The sequence below is a fragment of the Ruditapes philippinarum genome, unplaced genomic scaffold (genome assembly GCF_026571515.1).
Source record: "Ruditapes philippinarum isolate M1 unplaced genomic scaffold, ASM2657151v2 ctg1149_1_1_1_1, whole genome shotgun sequence".
In the NCBI taxonomy this organism is placed as follows: Eukaryota; Metazoa; Mollusca; class Bivalvia; order Venerida; family Veneridae; genus Ruditapes; species Ruditapes philippinarum.
The window spans coordinates 386,283-403,210 of record NW_026854950.1 but is presented as its reverse complement, the minus strand read 5'-3'; the positions used below and the strand labels follow the sequence as shown (position 1 = coordinate 403,210).

General features: G+C 32.8%; 1 protein-coding gene across 1 annotated transcript in view; it reads left to right on the top strand.

Annotated features, from left to right (window-relative positions):
• LOC132741575 (zinc finger protein 737-like) overlaps positions 1-16,928 on the top strand; it is a 37,843-nt gene that overhangs the window by 8,680 nt on the left and 12,235 nt on the right. The window contains exons 4-7 of the mRNA XM_060729777.1: positions 419-598; positions 6,478-6,557; positions 8,430-8,541; positions 11,174-11,250. Coding sequence (XP_060585760.1) covers positions 419-598; positions 6,478-6,557; positions 8,430-8,541; positions 11,174-11,250 — 449 coding nt within the window. The remainder of the gene's footprint in view (positions 1-418; positions 599-6,477; positions 6,558-8,429; positions 8,542-11,173; positions 11,251-16,928) is intronic.

Sequence of the window (16,928 nt, the reverse complement as noted above, 5' to 3'; positions counted from 1 at the left end):
ATTCTAACCATAGGAACTTGAGAATGGAGCCGCAAATTGAAGCGCATATTTCCCATCGTGTAACGGTTTTTAAAAATGTTTATGCTACATCTAAATATCATTTAGTATTATCCGAGTATATAGCCTCAAAAATATATTATCAATTGAACACAATCTGTTAGTTTTAAAACTGGTCAAATTTTACAGTATTTATTATAAAAAAAAAAGACAAGAAGTGACAATCGCCACAACATTCGCCTTTGGCTATACTTGATTACCTTTTTATTCAGAATTTTGTTTCAGTTATCTTTGCCGACTATCAGGTGTGGTCAGGATATAACTTTCATGTGTTGACATGTATCAGGTGGCATTATAACAGGCGTATTTGTGTTTTGATTTAGGCTTATAATTTTATATATATATATATATTTTTCGTTAGGTTTGCCTGCAATTAAACCCGACTTCATGAAAACTTGTCCTAAGAGAGCTAAAGGACCGAAAATAAGGAACCAGGCCAGCCATACTACCACCCTACCTTCTAAGAATAAAATTCAATGTTCTGATTCAGACAGTGATGAAACTTGGACTCCAGATTTAGAAAGAAAGAAAAGAGCTAAAGGTATTTTGTGATTGCTCAAGTCATTAGCAAGACATTTTCCATTTTGCTTTTTATTCACTTCAAGAAAGCTAATATTTTGCAATAAAACAAGATTGAATCTGAGAAAGGAAATATTTTTAAAGCTCTTGTTTTTGTTTGAAAAAATTGGAGCTTTTCTATAGTTACCGTTACTGTTATGTTGTCATTGAAGTTGCTGTCTGAAAATTGCATTAGGTCATTATTTTTTATTATCCCCTGCCGAAAGGTGTCCGACATTTTTGTCTGGATAACATATATCAAAAGACTTTGAGCTATCATCTTGAAGCTTCATAGGTGGATAGATCATATTGAGGAGGAATGCAGTGCTTAAGAATGATAACTACCCTGCATAATTTTTGAGTAATTGGCCTTTGTTATTTTTCAAACTTAATTTTTGTGAAGAGCATAACTCAAAAAGCCTTTGAGATTTCCATATGAAACTTCATAGGTGGATAGATCTCACTCAAAAGGTATGCAATGCACAAGCAGTCAATGATGAATTTAAGATTTTGAATTTACTAGCCCGAATTCCAGTTTCGACCTTATTCTACTATATTATTTAACTAAATTTTCTTAAAATTTTCACTGGCCCAAACTATTTTTCACTGGCCATGATCCACCAGGCCAGTGCGAAATTCAATGACTGCACAAGAATGATAACTCAACCCTTAATATTTTTTTAGTTATTGCCCTTTGTTATTTTCCTTACTTAATATTTCACCTGAGTGCAGCATAACTCAAAAAAATTCTTTTAGATGTCAACATGAAACTTCATAGGTTGATAGATCTTATTGAGGAAGAATGCTGTGCGCAAGAATGAAAACTCTTCCTTTATAATTTTTGAGTTATTGTCCCAAGTTGTTATTTTTCATACATTTTGTCAGGAGCTTATCTCAAAAAGTCTGAGGTATCAACTTTAAACTTCATAGGTGGATAGATCACATTAAGGAGAAGTGCAGTGCACAAGATTGATAACTCTATCCTGCATAATTTTTTAGTTATTGCCCTTTGTTTTTTTTTTTCAAACTAAATTTTTGTCCAGAGCATGATTCAAAAAGCCTTTGAGATATCAATATGAAACTTCATATGTGGATAGATCTCACTCAGGCAGTATGCAGTGCACAATAATGATAACTCTACCCATCATAATTTTTGAGTTATTGCCCTTTGTTATTTTTCATACTTAATTTTTCACCTGAGTGGAGCATAATTCCAAAAGACTTTGAGATGTTCACATGAAACTTCATAGGTGGATAGATCTTATTGAGGAGGAATGCTGTGTGCAAGAATGATAACTCTACTCTTCATAATTTTTGAGTTATTGCCCTTTATTATTTTTCATACTTTTTGTCCGGAGCTTATCTTAAAAGTGTCAGAGGTATCAACTTGAAACTTCATAGGTTGATTTTCGTAAACTTTGAACTGTAGAAGCAGTTCAATTTTAACATTGTACTGACAGAAGCTAGTGATTTCTATCGCCGATGAAAGGTTGTTTCCCTTAGCCCAAATTAGGTGTATAATTTCCCCTTAATTTTTTATAATTTTGCTGAAATTCCCTGAGTGTGCGTGTAGTCCTTTGCAGAACTTAAAAGCAGCTGACTTGTGAGAGTTTCTAGATAATCCAGCAGAGTTATCTCTGCAGGGCCCCTGACAAATAAGAGGTATACACCTCTGCTGGCTATCTCTGTGTATAGCTGGTTTACATTGAATTTCAATGGGAGAATGCAGAGTATGTAATCAACTGATCTAATAAATAAGCTAAAGTTTATATTTCAAAGTAAACTGATTAACACTGCAGTCTTAGAAATGGTGAATTACTGTTGTGTTCCACTATGTAATGGGTTTGGAGGGTTTCATTTTCAACAAGACAAAATATTAAAGAATAAATGGAGCGTATCAGTTAAGAAGTAAAATGAAGTTATGGTCTCGCACATTTGCCATGCCAATAATGATCAAAATGTTAGTTCTGGCTTCCAAAACTTTATAAGCCGCTCTTAACATTTTTGTTTTTCATCTGATGCGGCATCTGATCTGTTCACGTCATGTCATAGTATATAAACGGGTTAGCTGAAGACATTAAGCTGAGTTCTATATATATAAGTTCTAAATTCTAGATAAATTCTTAAGCTGACAAAATTGAAAAAGAAACCAATGTTTGGCAATTCCATTCAAAATTCGCTTGTTAAAACCTGGAAAGAATGTTCATGCATGTTGGTCGTGCATACAAAAATATGTGTCAGGTATTAGTCCGAGATGCATAATCTTATCGGTCAGTCAACTCATCATTTATTTTTCTCAATGATGCATATAATGGTCTCATTGGCCTTCCGTGCATCAAAATTGTATCATCACAAAAATCGACTTGCATACATATTTAGTATCATTCAGTGAATTACTGAATTCAAAATTTATCTAAAATTATCTAAGGTCACCTTTTGGTTGATAGTAACATTTAAGGACATGAATGGTGACATGTCCGGGTCCGTACTCTCGCGGATGGACCCTCATTAAGCCTAGAATACATACATACACCTTAAGCTAACAATTAATAATAATAATCACCCCTTGATCATCAAGAACAAAATTACTATCCAGCACCCATTTACTATATAAAATATATTTTATATACCAGTAGTAATAGTAATTTTCTTGTTGCCTGTAGTCAGAGACAGGTGCATAGCATCAAAACTGATACATGTGGAACGGGTAATAGGATTTGCAAAACAATTGAAAATTCTTAAATCAGAACTTCCTGCAGCTATAATTAAACAGGGGTCACATATTTTATACGTCTGTTTCATGATTCTAAATTGTTAACAAACTAGCTTTATCGTAGAAAATATTTAAGTGATTTGACATACTAGAATGGAATATCATGAATCATACAATACGTAGTTGATACTCATTAACAATAATGTGAATATTTTATTATTTCAGACACACATTATCATGATTATGTCACTTTTTAATGCACATACAAGTACATCTTGCCTTTATACATGTAATAAAGTATGTAAAGCTAATGGCCTGGTAGCAGAATGGGTTCTCCCTTAAAGTCTAAATTTCTGTCATACGTCTCAAATCTGTAAAAATTATATAACTAGATTCCAGGGTTCGCACAGGCCATGAAAAGTCCTTGAATTTGGTGGGTAGTCCTTGAAAACTCCTTGAATTTTGTCCAGGGAAAAAGTCCTTGAAAACTCCTTGAATTTTACAGGAAACTTGTGAATTTTGTTCAATAATCCACGAATTCCTCATTAAGTACCACAAAACGACTAAAATGAGTAAAACAGCGGCCAAAAAACAAAAGAAAACTCAAATATACATCAATTTTTTAAAAAAAATATGACTTCGTAACGAGATAGTAAGACGGTACGGAACGGGTATCGGCTTTTATACACGATTGAAATATTCATGACGTGTAAATTTCACGGACCGGTTTGGGTTATTCATAAAAAAATGAAGACGTGTAATTTCTCGCCAAAATGTGTAGAAAAATACCCTTTCATTAAAGAATTCAAGGGTGATTAAAGAAAGGCGATGTGTAGCGCTTGTGATAAGGTTATAGACGTTTCAGGAATGGGCGAAAGCGCTATAAAATCGCACATTAAAATGAGAAACACAGAATTCACAACAGCGAGAGAATGTAATCAGGATATACAATGTAACTAGCTTCTTCAGTTTAGGTGCAAGTACTATCTTGAATAAAGATGACAATAACAATAATCTGACAATACCACTCCCACCCTCTGAAGCAACTACTGCGAAATCTTGCACACTTAGAAAAAACTTCATAAATTTGATAGTACTTCAACAGGTATTTGCATGTAAAACACTAATTTCATACATAAATTTGTCGCCCTTTTACACATATTTGTCTTTAGTGTTTCACATATTTTAGTCCTTGAAATACTTGAAAAAGTCCTTGAAAACTCCTTGAAAACTCCTTGAATTTTGTCCTGGATGGTCTGTATGAACCCTGGATTCATTTTATTAGTCCCCTACCGGTTTAACCGGAGGGGACTTTAGGTTTACCCTCCGTCCGTCTGTCCGTCTGTCCGTCTGTCTGTCTGTCTGTCTGTCCGTCTGTCTGTCTGTCTGTCAGTCCGTCAGTCCGTCCGTCCACAAAACTGGATCCCGCGATAACACAAAAAGTACTGAAAATATTTTTATGAAACTTGATATATGGATAGATGGCAGTATGGAGATTATGCACGTCTTTTTTTTTTCTTCCCATGTTGAAAATTCTGGTTGCTATGGCAACAAATAGTCTGAAAATATGGCAAATTTAACACATAAACTGAATCCAGTGATAACTCAAAAAGTACTGAAAATATTTTTATGAAACTTGAAATATGGGTAGATGGCAGTCTGGAGATTATGCACATCGTTTTCTTTTCTTCCTATGTTGAAAATTCTGGTTGCTATGGCAACAAATAGCCTGAATTTCAAGATTTCTGATTTAAATTTTTCAGCTTTTTCACTATATGTTCTTTATTTCTTAAGGTGTTTACTTCAAACTTTAAATATAAGTTTCTGGTCATCAACCACATCATATGTGACAAGGTTTATAACTCTAGCACAAAAAATATCAGTATTACCTCCCTTGAACTTAGATTTTTTAGGGGAAAAAATGTTGTCTTTTTTAAATAACTTCTTTATTTCCTAATGTATCTACTTCAAACTTCATATATATGTTTCTTATTATCACTCGACATTTTTTAGAAGGTTAAATACTCTAGCAAGACTATTTCCAGAATTATGTCCCCATTTGAACTTAGATTTTTTTTCGAGAAACTGGTATTTTTCACTCCAACTTCTTCATTCCTTATAGGATTTACTTTAAAATCCAACATCGTAATAATAATGACAAGGTTGTATAAACATAATTTCCTTACTAAGCATGGAAACTTAACACATTACTGTGATATAGACAAACTTATTTTATTATGTTTTGTGGTCGATATTTTCAAATACAGACTTCATCCTCAAATTCATTATAAATGGCAATACACAGGAGTGTATGACAATTAAAGAACTTTTTGAGGGACCGGTAGGGGACTACTGTATTGCCCGCAATACTATCAAATGCTTGTTTACTAAAGAACAAATTTGAAGCAATAAACTCTATATGATTATATTTATTTGAAGCATCATGAATTTACAAATATACCAAAATATGTGTAATTCACACTGATATTAGTTCTACGTAAATAAAATGTATATAATGGCATTATATTTTAAGTTTTAACAGAAAAGTGTTGATTATTTCTCCAAGATCATTTTCATACTGTTATTCAGTCTGCATTGTCTACATTGTACAGTTGAAAAAAATACAGCAGTTTATATGTTTAAGATTTAATGTAATATATTCAATTTGTTAAATATAATAACCTTAATATTAAATGATAAAATCTTCTTTTATTCCTGCTGCTGAAGCCCCCTTGGTAATTAATTACTTCTTTAATTCAACAAATGACCAGTCAAAATACTCTGAAACTTTGTATTAATCTCTGTGTTTACATCAAGTGGCCGTAGTTTGTATACCTCTTATTTACTACTTCCGCTTATCAGTAGAGTGTGGGAAACTCCCCCCTGAACTGAAAGACAAAAAAATGTTACTTTATTTTAAGAAAGCCTTTGCTATGTATCATCCATGTTAAATTGGAAATTTTATAAAAATGTATAGGTAAATCCCATTCTTAGGTTAGTTGTTGGAATTTGATTTCAATTGTTTCCCCCCTTTCCTGATTTATCATGCTATATTTTCTCCTTCAGGAGGCCTCAGGTTGTTTTAAAACATGCTATATCTGATAAAAATCATAAAATATATAATTATATTAACAAAAATTATTTTCCAGAAAATAAGGTTTATCCTACTTTCTCAACACCAAGAAAGCGAAAATGTAAAAATGATGATATAAAAGAGAAAAAAACCAAGGTAAGTGATTAGTTGTCATATCAGAGCAAAAAGAGGTTTCTTTGAGGCATTTTAGCTCACCTAAACACAGTGTTCAGAGGTGAGCATTTTTGATGGCAGTGTGCATGTCCTGCCCCACCTTCAGTGGTTCTTCATTATCCACAATTCCTTTAAACATCTTCACTTAAACCAATGTGAGTTTTGACTAAACTTCAGAGGATATACATAGAGGGCCCTCACTGTTTAAATGGTTTAAGGTTCCAATTCCATAAAGTAGGTCACAGGAGTTAAAACTAGACTTAAAAATGATTTTTTTTCAATAGAAACTTCAATACAAGCATTTTGAAGAGGGTCACATAGTTTATAAAGACTTACATTGTAAACATGATCAAAGATCTGCTGAAATAGTTGATTGTGCCATCAGCACTAAAAAATGACAGAAAATCAGGGCAATCATGAAACAAAAGGCCAAACTTGTATTGGCACAGAAACTAGACCTATCTGTATTTAGTTGTTGAGGTTAAACTATTATGGGCAGGGACAGGTTTTATAATGATGTTAAGATGATTTTAAGATTTAATAAAGCCTCAAATGCATAAATATGACAAACAATAACAAATAACATGTTTTTTTTTTAAGCCGGAGGAACTAATATTGACTTTAATTGACGAATTCAATACTCAGCTATACCAACACCAACTGTATCTAAATCTACAATTGATAAGCCCTAAATGTTTGAATGTCATGAAAGGAAATGTGCAGTAAATGTTCTTGAAAAAAAATACAGTTGTTGTTTTAAAACATGCATCACATTTAAATGTTTTTTGAGTATTAAATACTGTAAATAATTTACAGTTGAAACAAAATTAAGCTGGTCATTGTTGTTGCCTTTTTTTCTGTGGTATAAACTTGTAGTACCCAAATGATAAGAGGTCAAATGATGAATATATAATTTTAATAAATGGTCAAACTTTAAACTAAACATTGATAATTTGAAAATATTAATACAATCTTTTATGTAACTATAAGATATTATAAAGTTGGCATCATTTACATTTGGCTCATTCCTGATACAAAATGGCCAATCATGTGGACCATTGGCCAGGTTCTTTTAAATCTTCGTCAGATGTCTGATTTGGCGTCAATGTCATTATGTGTCAATGTTGCTTTGAATACCCTCTAAATGGGAGGTATATAGTTATTTAGGGTTTCTTTTCAATGACTAATTTGAATGAAGTTTAATGAAGTCTTAAATTATGTGAACGGTCGGGACATGTTTTTCATTTGGTGCAAAAAAACAGCCAAAAAACAACTGGAATTGACTATGATATTAAGTTTATTTTTGCATTAAACTGTACTTCCCTATGTCTGTTGTCCATCAAGTTCAATCTTTTCTTCACTTCAAAGTCCATAAACACTGGTATGCATCAGCTTAGCTCAAAGAGTCTTTGGTTTGATCCTTGATTGGAGACACATGATATCTCTGTGATAATTGATCTTTAAATTTACAATGAGTTTATTATGGTCTTTTGTCTAACACTGCTTACAGTATTCCAAAATAATGTGGGATTAATAGTTTGGCACTTATAGAGAAAGTGGTAATTATTATAACTGGTTATAAATCTAGGAAATCTTGCTAGGTGGACCGACAGCAGAGATATGACAAAAAATAACTGGTTAGTTATCCAGGATTCTTAATCTGTTAAGTTGACAGAGTTGTAACAAAAAATGTATCAAAATCAGCATTCAAATCAAACTAAAAAACTAGTCTGATTTCTGCAAAACCATCACTCAAGACTGATTCACAAAGCCTAGTTGCACCTTGCACTGTTTGTATATTTAGCCCTAAATATGATAAATTTGAATTATATAATTTGAATGTTTCTATTTTAGGTCTTGAAGCAGTCTAGTGACAGTACTTCAAAGAAAAGGGTATATGAATTTAGAGAAAGAAAAGCAGTGAATTTCATGCATCTTGAAGCTCCAGATGATGACCATTTTCTGTGTATGATATATTTTGGAATAGGATACATTCTTTTAGTACACTGTAAAAAAATTAATAAACGCCATAACATGAGAATTTTGGTTACACATGCACTTTTAAGCATATCTAATGAAATGTTACATGTCGGGTTAAAACAAATCAGATATTTCTTTAGTTTTAACAAAATACAGCTGGATAAAATGTGACTGACCTTCAAAAGTAAAAATCACAACTGATTCAATTGTTCCATCACATAGATCACTTGTTTTGTAATTTTGTTAAAATATACAGGTGTGCAATGGGGCCCAGTATTTCGGCTGAAAATCAATATTTTGTCAATTGTTTGATGTATCGAAATTATAAGTTTTCATTTAAAAGAAAACACAAGAGAAAGTTTGATCTTGATATAATATTATTAGGTAATCTGAGATCACATGTTTCACATTCATATTAAATGATTCTAATTATCCAGTACAAATAAGAAAATTTGTTTCATCATGAAACTCAATAGAAATGTCTTTGTCTATCCATATGACAATCCATTAATCATTACAGAAGTAATATTCATAATCCAGCAACTATTCAAATAGTACTTCTACAAAATACAATACTGTACAATAAAATATACAAATAACACACAATTAGGGCGGGCGTGGAGGGTAAAATAGAATTTCAATATGTGATCTACTTGTCAAACAAATACAGACTGAACAAAAATTGCAGAAGCGCAAGAGACAAAAAAGTTTACCGCCAATAATATAAGCGACCAATAGAAAGTTGTTTACTGCCTACGTAATGCATAAATTAAAATCCACAAATGAAAAAGAGTTTTTAAAAGGTCAAATTCATTCAACCTTATGATTAAGTTATTTTAGTTCAAAATAAACAAAATGTTTAAATGGACAATATTTATTTGCTGAGCTTTGATGCCATTTACACTTAAATTTTAGTTTATGTTGTAAAATGCAGTTTTAAGTTAACTGATCAAATGTTGGTCAAATGCAAGTTTTGCGGTGGCCATCTGTAGAGCAATTACAGCAGTTGTATCAATACACCCGTCTGACAGAGCAGACAAATTAGTTGTGTTTTGTCAGTAAACATAACTTACTCTTGACTTGTATTTCATTTGATATTCAATGGTAATATTATACATGAACTTCATATTAAAACTATTTATTGGTGTGTTGTTCGGAAAGAGACGGTTACTTCACAGAGATTGCAGTGTATCAATAATTAATATCATAATGAAAATTTTTATGCCGGCCCAGGCCAAATAGTGGCCGGGACATATAGTGTTACCTTGTTCCATCCTTCTGTCATTCCGTCTTCCTTCATTCTGTCATTCCGTCATCAGTTTCCATTCATTATCTTGGTAACGGTTGCACACATTCAACTCAAATTTGACAAATGGATATGTCATGATTAAATACAGGTCAAGTTGGAATTTGGTCATGGTTTGATGATTTTTGGCAGAGTTATGCCCCTTTTACTTTGAAAATAATATAAAATTTTCAGTTTCCATTCATTATCTCCCCAACAGTATTTCACATTCAACTTAAACTTGACATATCAATATGTCATGAGAAAATACAGGTCAAGATAGAATTCAGTCATGGTCGATGATTTTTGGTAGAGTTATGCCCCTTTTACTTTGAAAATAATATGAAATTTTCAGTTCCGGTTCATTATCTCCCCAACGGTATAACACATTCAACTCAAACTTGACATATGGATATGTCAAAGGAATGCGCAGGTCAAGGTCAAATTTGAATTTGTCATGGTTGAATGATTTTTTTCAGAGTTATGTCCCTTTCACTTTGAAAATAATATGAAATTTTCAGTTTCATTTGATTATCTCCAATAGGGTACTACACATTCAACTCAAATTTGACATATTGATATGTCAAAGAAATGAGCTGGTCAAGTTCAAATTTTGTCATGTTTCGATGATTTTTGGCAGAGTTATGCCCCTTTAACTTTGAAAAAAAAGGAAATTTTCAGTTCCCTGGCAACAGTTGTACATATTCAACACAAATTAAAGATATGGATATGTCATAAGAATGCATTGGTCAATTTCCAATTTGGTCATGGTTTGAAGATAGCTCACAGAGTTATCCCTCTTGAACTTTGAAAAAAATCAGAAATTTTAAGTTTCCTTTCATTATCTCCCCAATGGTTGTACACATTCAACTCAAATTTAACATATAGATACAGCAGTTCAGGTTTGAATTTGGCCGTGGTTCAATGATTTTGGGCAAAGTTATCTTTCTTGAATGTTGGAAAAATTTTGAATTTTCAGTTTCAGCACTCATACTTTAGTGAAAATTTATGTAGCCATTATTTTGGCTACACATATGCAATATGCAATTTACAAAAGGTTTACACTGAATTATAAGTTTCAGTGTCTTGAACTTTGTATAAAAATGGTTTGTGTTAACATTGAATAGTTTTAAGTGCTTTGAATTTATAATAAAAAAGATAATTTGTTAAATATTATAACATCTGAAATTTTGGCTGCAAGCGGGGGCATCCGTGGCATGACAACACATTTCTAGTTGACAATGACTAATAATTTCTTTGTTTAAATTTGCACAATATTCATATATATATATTTTCCTTAATATAAATCATACATAATGTATTCATGTTTTAGACTGTGAGGATTGTAACAAAGAGTATGACATGGATTGCCCCATACATGGACCGTTGCAGTATATTAGAGATACAGCGGTAAATTTTTTATTTCTATAGGAATTTGTTCTTTTTCTTAAGATCATTTGGACTAATGTGCATTTTTTTCTTTTTCTAAAAATTATTTAAAGTTCCCAGTAATAAATTCATGGTAAAAGATATGTAACCTTTTAGTTGTCCCCCGCCTTTTCGAAGAAAAAAGGGGGATATAGAAATAGGCTCCGTCCGTCTGTCCGTCCGTCCGTCCGTCCGTCACACTTTCGTGTCCGGTCCATAACTTTGTCATAAATGAAAGGAATTTGAAATAACTTGGCACAAATGTTTATTATAATAAGACGATGTGTCATGCGCAACAACCAGACCCCTACCTCCAGGGTCAAGGTCACACTTGCTCATTCAAGGTCAACATTGCCTATTTGAGGGTATATGTCGTGTCCGGTCCATAACTTTTCTTATCTATGAAGGGATTTTGTAAATACTTGCCATAATTGTTCACAATAATCAGATGATGTGTCATGCACAAAAACCAGTCACCTACCTTCAAGGTCAAGGTCACACTTGGAGGTCAAATATTAACATAGTCTGTTACAGGGTATATTTCTTGTCCGGTCCATAACTTTGTCATTTATCAAAGGAATTTGAAATTACTTGGCACAAATGTTTGTTATAATAAGAGGATGTGTCATGCACAACAACCAGACCCGTACCTTCAGGGTCAAGGTCGTACTTGCTCATTCAAGGTTAACATTGTCTATTTGAGGGTATATGTCGTGTCCGGTCCATAACTTTCTTATCTATGAAGGGATTTTGTAAATAATTGCTATAATTGTTCACAATAATCAGACGATGTGTCATGCGCAAAAACCAGTCACCTACCTTCAAGGTCAAGGTCACACTTGGAGGTCAAATATTAACATAGTCTGTTACAGGGTATATTTCGTGTCCGGTCCATAACTTTGTCATTTATCAAAGGAATTTGAGATAACTTGGCACAAATGTTTGTTATAATAAGACGATGTGTCATGCGCAACAACCAGACCCGTACCTTCAGGGTCAAGGTCGTACTTGCTCATTCAAGGTCAACATTGTCTATTTGAGGGTATATGTCGTGTCCGGTCCATAACTTTCTTATCTATGAAGGACTTTTGAAAATACTTGCCATAATTGTTCACAATAATCAGATGATGTGTCATACGCAAAAACCGGTCACCTACCTCCAAGGTCAAGGTCACACTTGGAGGTCAAATACTTGCATAGTCTGTTACAGGGTATATTTTGTGTCAGGTCTATAACTTTTTCATAGATCAAAGGATTTTGAAAACACTTCGCACAAATAGTGACTATAATAAGAGGATGTGTCATGCGCAACACCTGCATCCCTACCTTCAAGGTCAAGGTCACACTTAGAGGTCAAAAATTAACATAGTCTGTTATAGGATATATTTTGTGTCGAATCTAGAACTTCTTCATAGTTCAAGGGATTTTGGAATAACTTGGCACAAATAGTCACAATAATAAGCCGATATGTCAGGTACAACACCTGCACCCCTACCTCTTAAGGTCAAGGTCACACTTAGAGGTCAAAGGTTAACAGAGTCTGTTATTTGGTATATTTTTTGTCCCGTCCATTACTTCTTCATAGATTAAGGGATTTTGAAAATACTTTGCACAAATAGTCACAATGATTAGATGATATGTCATGCGTAACATCTGTGTCCCTACCTCCAAGGTCAAGGTCACACTTAGAGGTCAAAGATTTACATAGTCTGTTATAGGGTATATTTTGTGTCCAATCTATAACTTCTTCATAGTTCAAGGGATTTTGAAAATACTTGGCACAAATAGTCTCAATAATAAGACATTATGTCATGCACAACACCTGCTCCCCAACCTCCAAGGTCAAGGTCACACTTAGAGGTCAAAGCTTAACATGATAAATTTTTAAATTCCATGTTTCATTTTATTTCTTTAACAAATTTATTGTTACATTTGCAGATCTAGCATTGATCATAATTTTGGACTGAATGTCCTGAGATCCATACCTCAATCTTTTTAATTAGCACAAGTTTATGCTTCATAGAAAACTCCCGGGGCGGGGGACGTTGGTAACTCTGTTACAAATTCTTGTTTAAACATATTTTATTTCAAACATTTTCACACAAACAATTATTACATACAATCATTAGTTACATAATAAACAATGCTGAAAAAGGATTAGATCCGAAAGCATTCAATGCTTATAGAGGTCTTTTCCTCATATGCAACCTTGAAGAATATTACAATGTCAGATTATGCGCACTAAATAGAAAATATGATGTCTTTTCCGCCATCTTTTATATATAAGTCTTCTGTTCACTATCATGAGTGTATTTAATAAATTTTTTAAAGATCCTGTAACACATTTTTTTCATGGTTTTATTTCATAAATATGATTCTCAAATTAAGATTTGTCAATATTGTATTTCCAATAAGCATTATTAGTCCCCTACCGGTTTACCGGAGGGGACTTTAGGTTTACCCTCCGTCCGTCTGTCCGTCCGTCCATCTGTCCGTCCGTCAGTCCGTCCGTCCACAAAACTGGATCCCGCGATAACGCAAAAAGTACTGAAAATATTTTAATGAAACTTGATATATGGATAGATGGCAGTATGGAGATTATGCACGTCTTTTTCTTTTCTTCCTATGTTGAAAATTCTGGTTGCTATGGCAACAAATAGACTGAAAATGTGGCAAATTTTACACATAACCTGGATCCCGCAATAACGCAAAAAGTACTGAAAATATGTTTATGAAACTTGATATATGGATAGATGGCAGTATGGAGATTATGCACGTCTTTTTCTTTTCTTCCTATGTTGAAAATTCTGGTTGCTATGGCAACAAATAGACTGAAAATATGGCAAATTTTACACATAACCTGGATCCAGTGGTAACACAAAAAGTACTGAAAATATATGTTTATGAAACTTGACATATGGGTAGATGGCAGTATGGAAATTATGCACTTCCTTTTTTATCTTCCTATGTTGAAAATTCTGGTTGCTATGGCAACAAATAGACTGAATTTCAAGATTTCTGATTCTAGTTTTTAAGTTTTTTCACTATAAGTTATTTATTTCTTAAGGTATTTTCTTCAAACTTTAAATATAAGTTGCTTGTCATCAACCACATCATATGTGACAAGGTTTACAACTCTAGCACAAAATTTATCAGAATTACCTCCCTTGAACTTAAAATTTTCATGAAAAAAACATTGTTTTTTTTAATAACTTCTTTTTCTGAATGTATCTACTTCAAACTTCATATAAATGTTTCTTATTGTCACTCAACATTTGTGAGTGTTCAATACTCTAGCAGCAAGACTACTATTTCCAGAATTATGCCCCTTTTGAACTTAGACTTTCTTTTGAGAAATTGGTAATTTTTACTCCAACTTCTTCAGTCATGATAGGATTTTAAAAATGTTATATTTTGATAACAGGGATGTTTAAAAAATAACTTTAGAGTGTCCTTCAGTCCATCTGTCTGTACATAAAAACTGTTTCCTGTGATCACTTTTAAAGAACTTTTTCAACAAATCTACTTAAAATAGGAACCTAAGTGAATGGCCAATGGCCCTTCAGAATGTTGCTTGGGCTCTTACCGGTAGGGGACTTATGGATTGCTTGCAATACTATATGATAATTGCTTGTTTATAAAGATATTTCCCAATTTAACATTTTATGTAAATGAAGGGAGGTAATAAGAACTTCATTTTCTATAAATTCTAAGTCAAATTTTCCAATAAGAAATGAATGCATGTAATTTATTGATTTAATATAATGTGCACAAATATTTGCAGTACAAATTTTATATATTCTTTGATGTTTGAAAATTGTTTTATTTGCATAATTATATACATATATAATTTTTTGCAAGTGTTGACGCAAATACACACACAGGAATACACACAGTAACAATATCAATCAAAAACAAAAGACGGCAACAAATGGCTGTTGATAAGAAAACAACATAGTGTACTGGAGCATTATACTGGATAACAGTCTGCGAAATTAACAGTTGTCCTATTGCCCGAGACAACCATTTTTTGGTTCGGACAACCAATTTATAAAAGTTTACTTGCCCGAGGGACAAATAAAAATTTGCAGAAAGTATTCATCAAAATGCCAACAAATAGTGATAAAATTGCAAGATATCAAATACAATTAAGTTTGCTTACATTTATGACTGTTTCTCACTGAAGATAAGTTTGCAGATTTGATCAATAATTGCTTGGAGATGTTCTGATGAAAATACTTGGGGCAACCAGTGTTTACTTCGGACAAACAAATTATTTGACATGGTTGCCTGAATGACACCAACAATTTTTAAACCCTAATTCCACAGACTGGGATAAATAAGAGTTGACAGTTTAATAGATTTGCATAAAAGAAGCAATGGTTTTTATTGTCAAAGTAAAACATTAATTGATTATCACAAATGCTCAGGATAACAAGTAATCATTGTGCATACACTTTTGCGAATTGACTTTAAAATGATGTGTAACAAAAGTTATGGATTGGACCAGATTGTCTAACTTCTGAGCTTTGGTGTATAACAGCGTAGCCTTGAATACCAGGGATCTAGGTCTTGTATGACACACTGTCACAACTTTTGTGCCAAATCATTTCAAGGTCCCATGATGCATGATAGAGTAATGGGCTGGACAAGATTTTTAACTGCTACCTTCGACCTCTAAGTCACCTTGACCTTGGAGCTAAGGTTCTAGGTCTACCACATGTACTACACATATGTGCAAAGTTATTTTTAAGAGAGAAAGTAATGGGGGAGACAAAATTTCTAACTGCTGACCTTTGACCTCTTAGTGTGAGACAGGTGTCTGAGTCTTAGGTATGACACTTCATCTTTTTGTGCCCAATTGTTTCAAAATTGTTTGATGTATGAAAGTACTAGGCCAGACAATGTTTTCTAACTGCTGACCTTAGACCTACAAGTATTATGTTGACCTTTGAGCTAGGCGTCTAGGTCTTGCCATGACACACTCATTGTGCTTAACATTTTTGCCAACTCCAGTGCATGGTTGAGTTACATACATGTTACTAAACAAGAGCTGTCACAGGAGACAGCCAAGCTTGACTAATAAAATACTGGACGCAGTAAGGAGGACAAAACTATGAAAGGAAAATCAATTATGTATAATTAAGTATTAAGTTATAGTAAAAAAATAAAATTTGTTAAAATAAATTCCAAGATCAAGGGAAATAATTCTAGAAATAGTCACGCTAGAGTTATGAACCTTGTCACACAACATGTATGTAATGAAAAGAAGTATATATTTGAAGTTTGAAGTAGTTACCTTAAAAAGTAACAAAGTTATAATATTTCTTAAAGAAAATCCAAAGTTCAAAGAGATAAATCTGTAAAAATTACTTCAAGAGTTATGAACATTGTCACATAAAATATAATTGATTATAAGGAATAAGTATTTGAAGTTTGAGGTAGATACCTTTAAAACTAAAAAAGTTCTAGTAAAAAATAACATTTTTCTAGTAAAAAAATCTAAGTTGATGGGGAGATAATTCTTGCAATATTGGTGCTAGAGTTATGAACCTTGTCACATCAGATGTGGATGATGATAAGGTACATTTATTTGAAGTATGAAGTTGATCCCTTTAGAAATGAATAAGTTACAGTAAAAAATAGTATTTTTTAAGGAA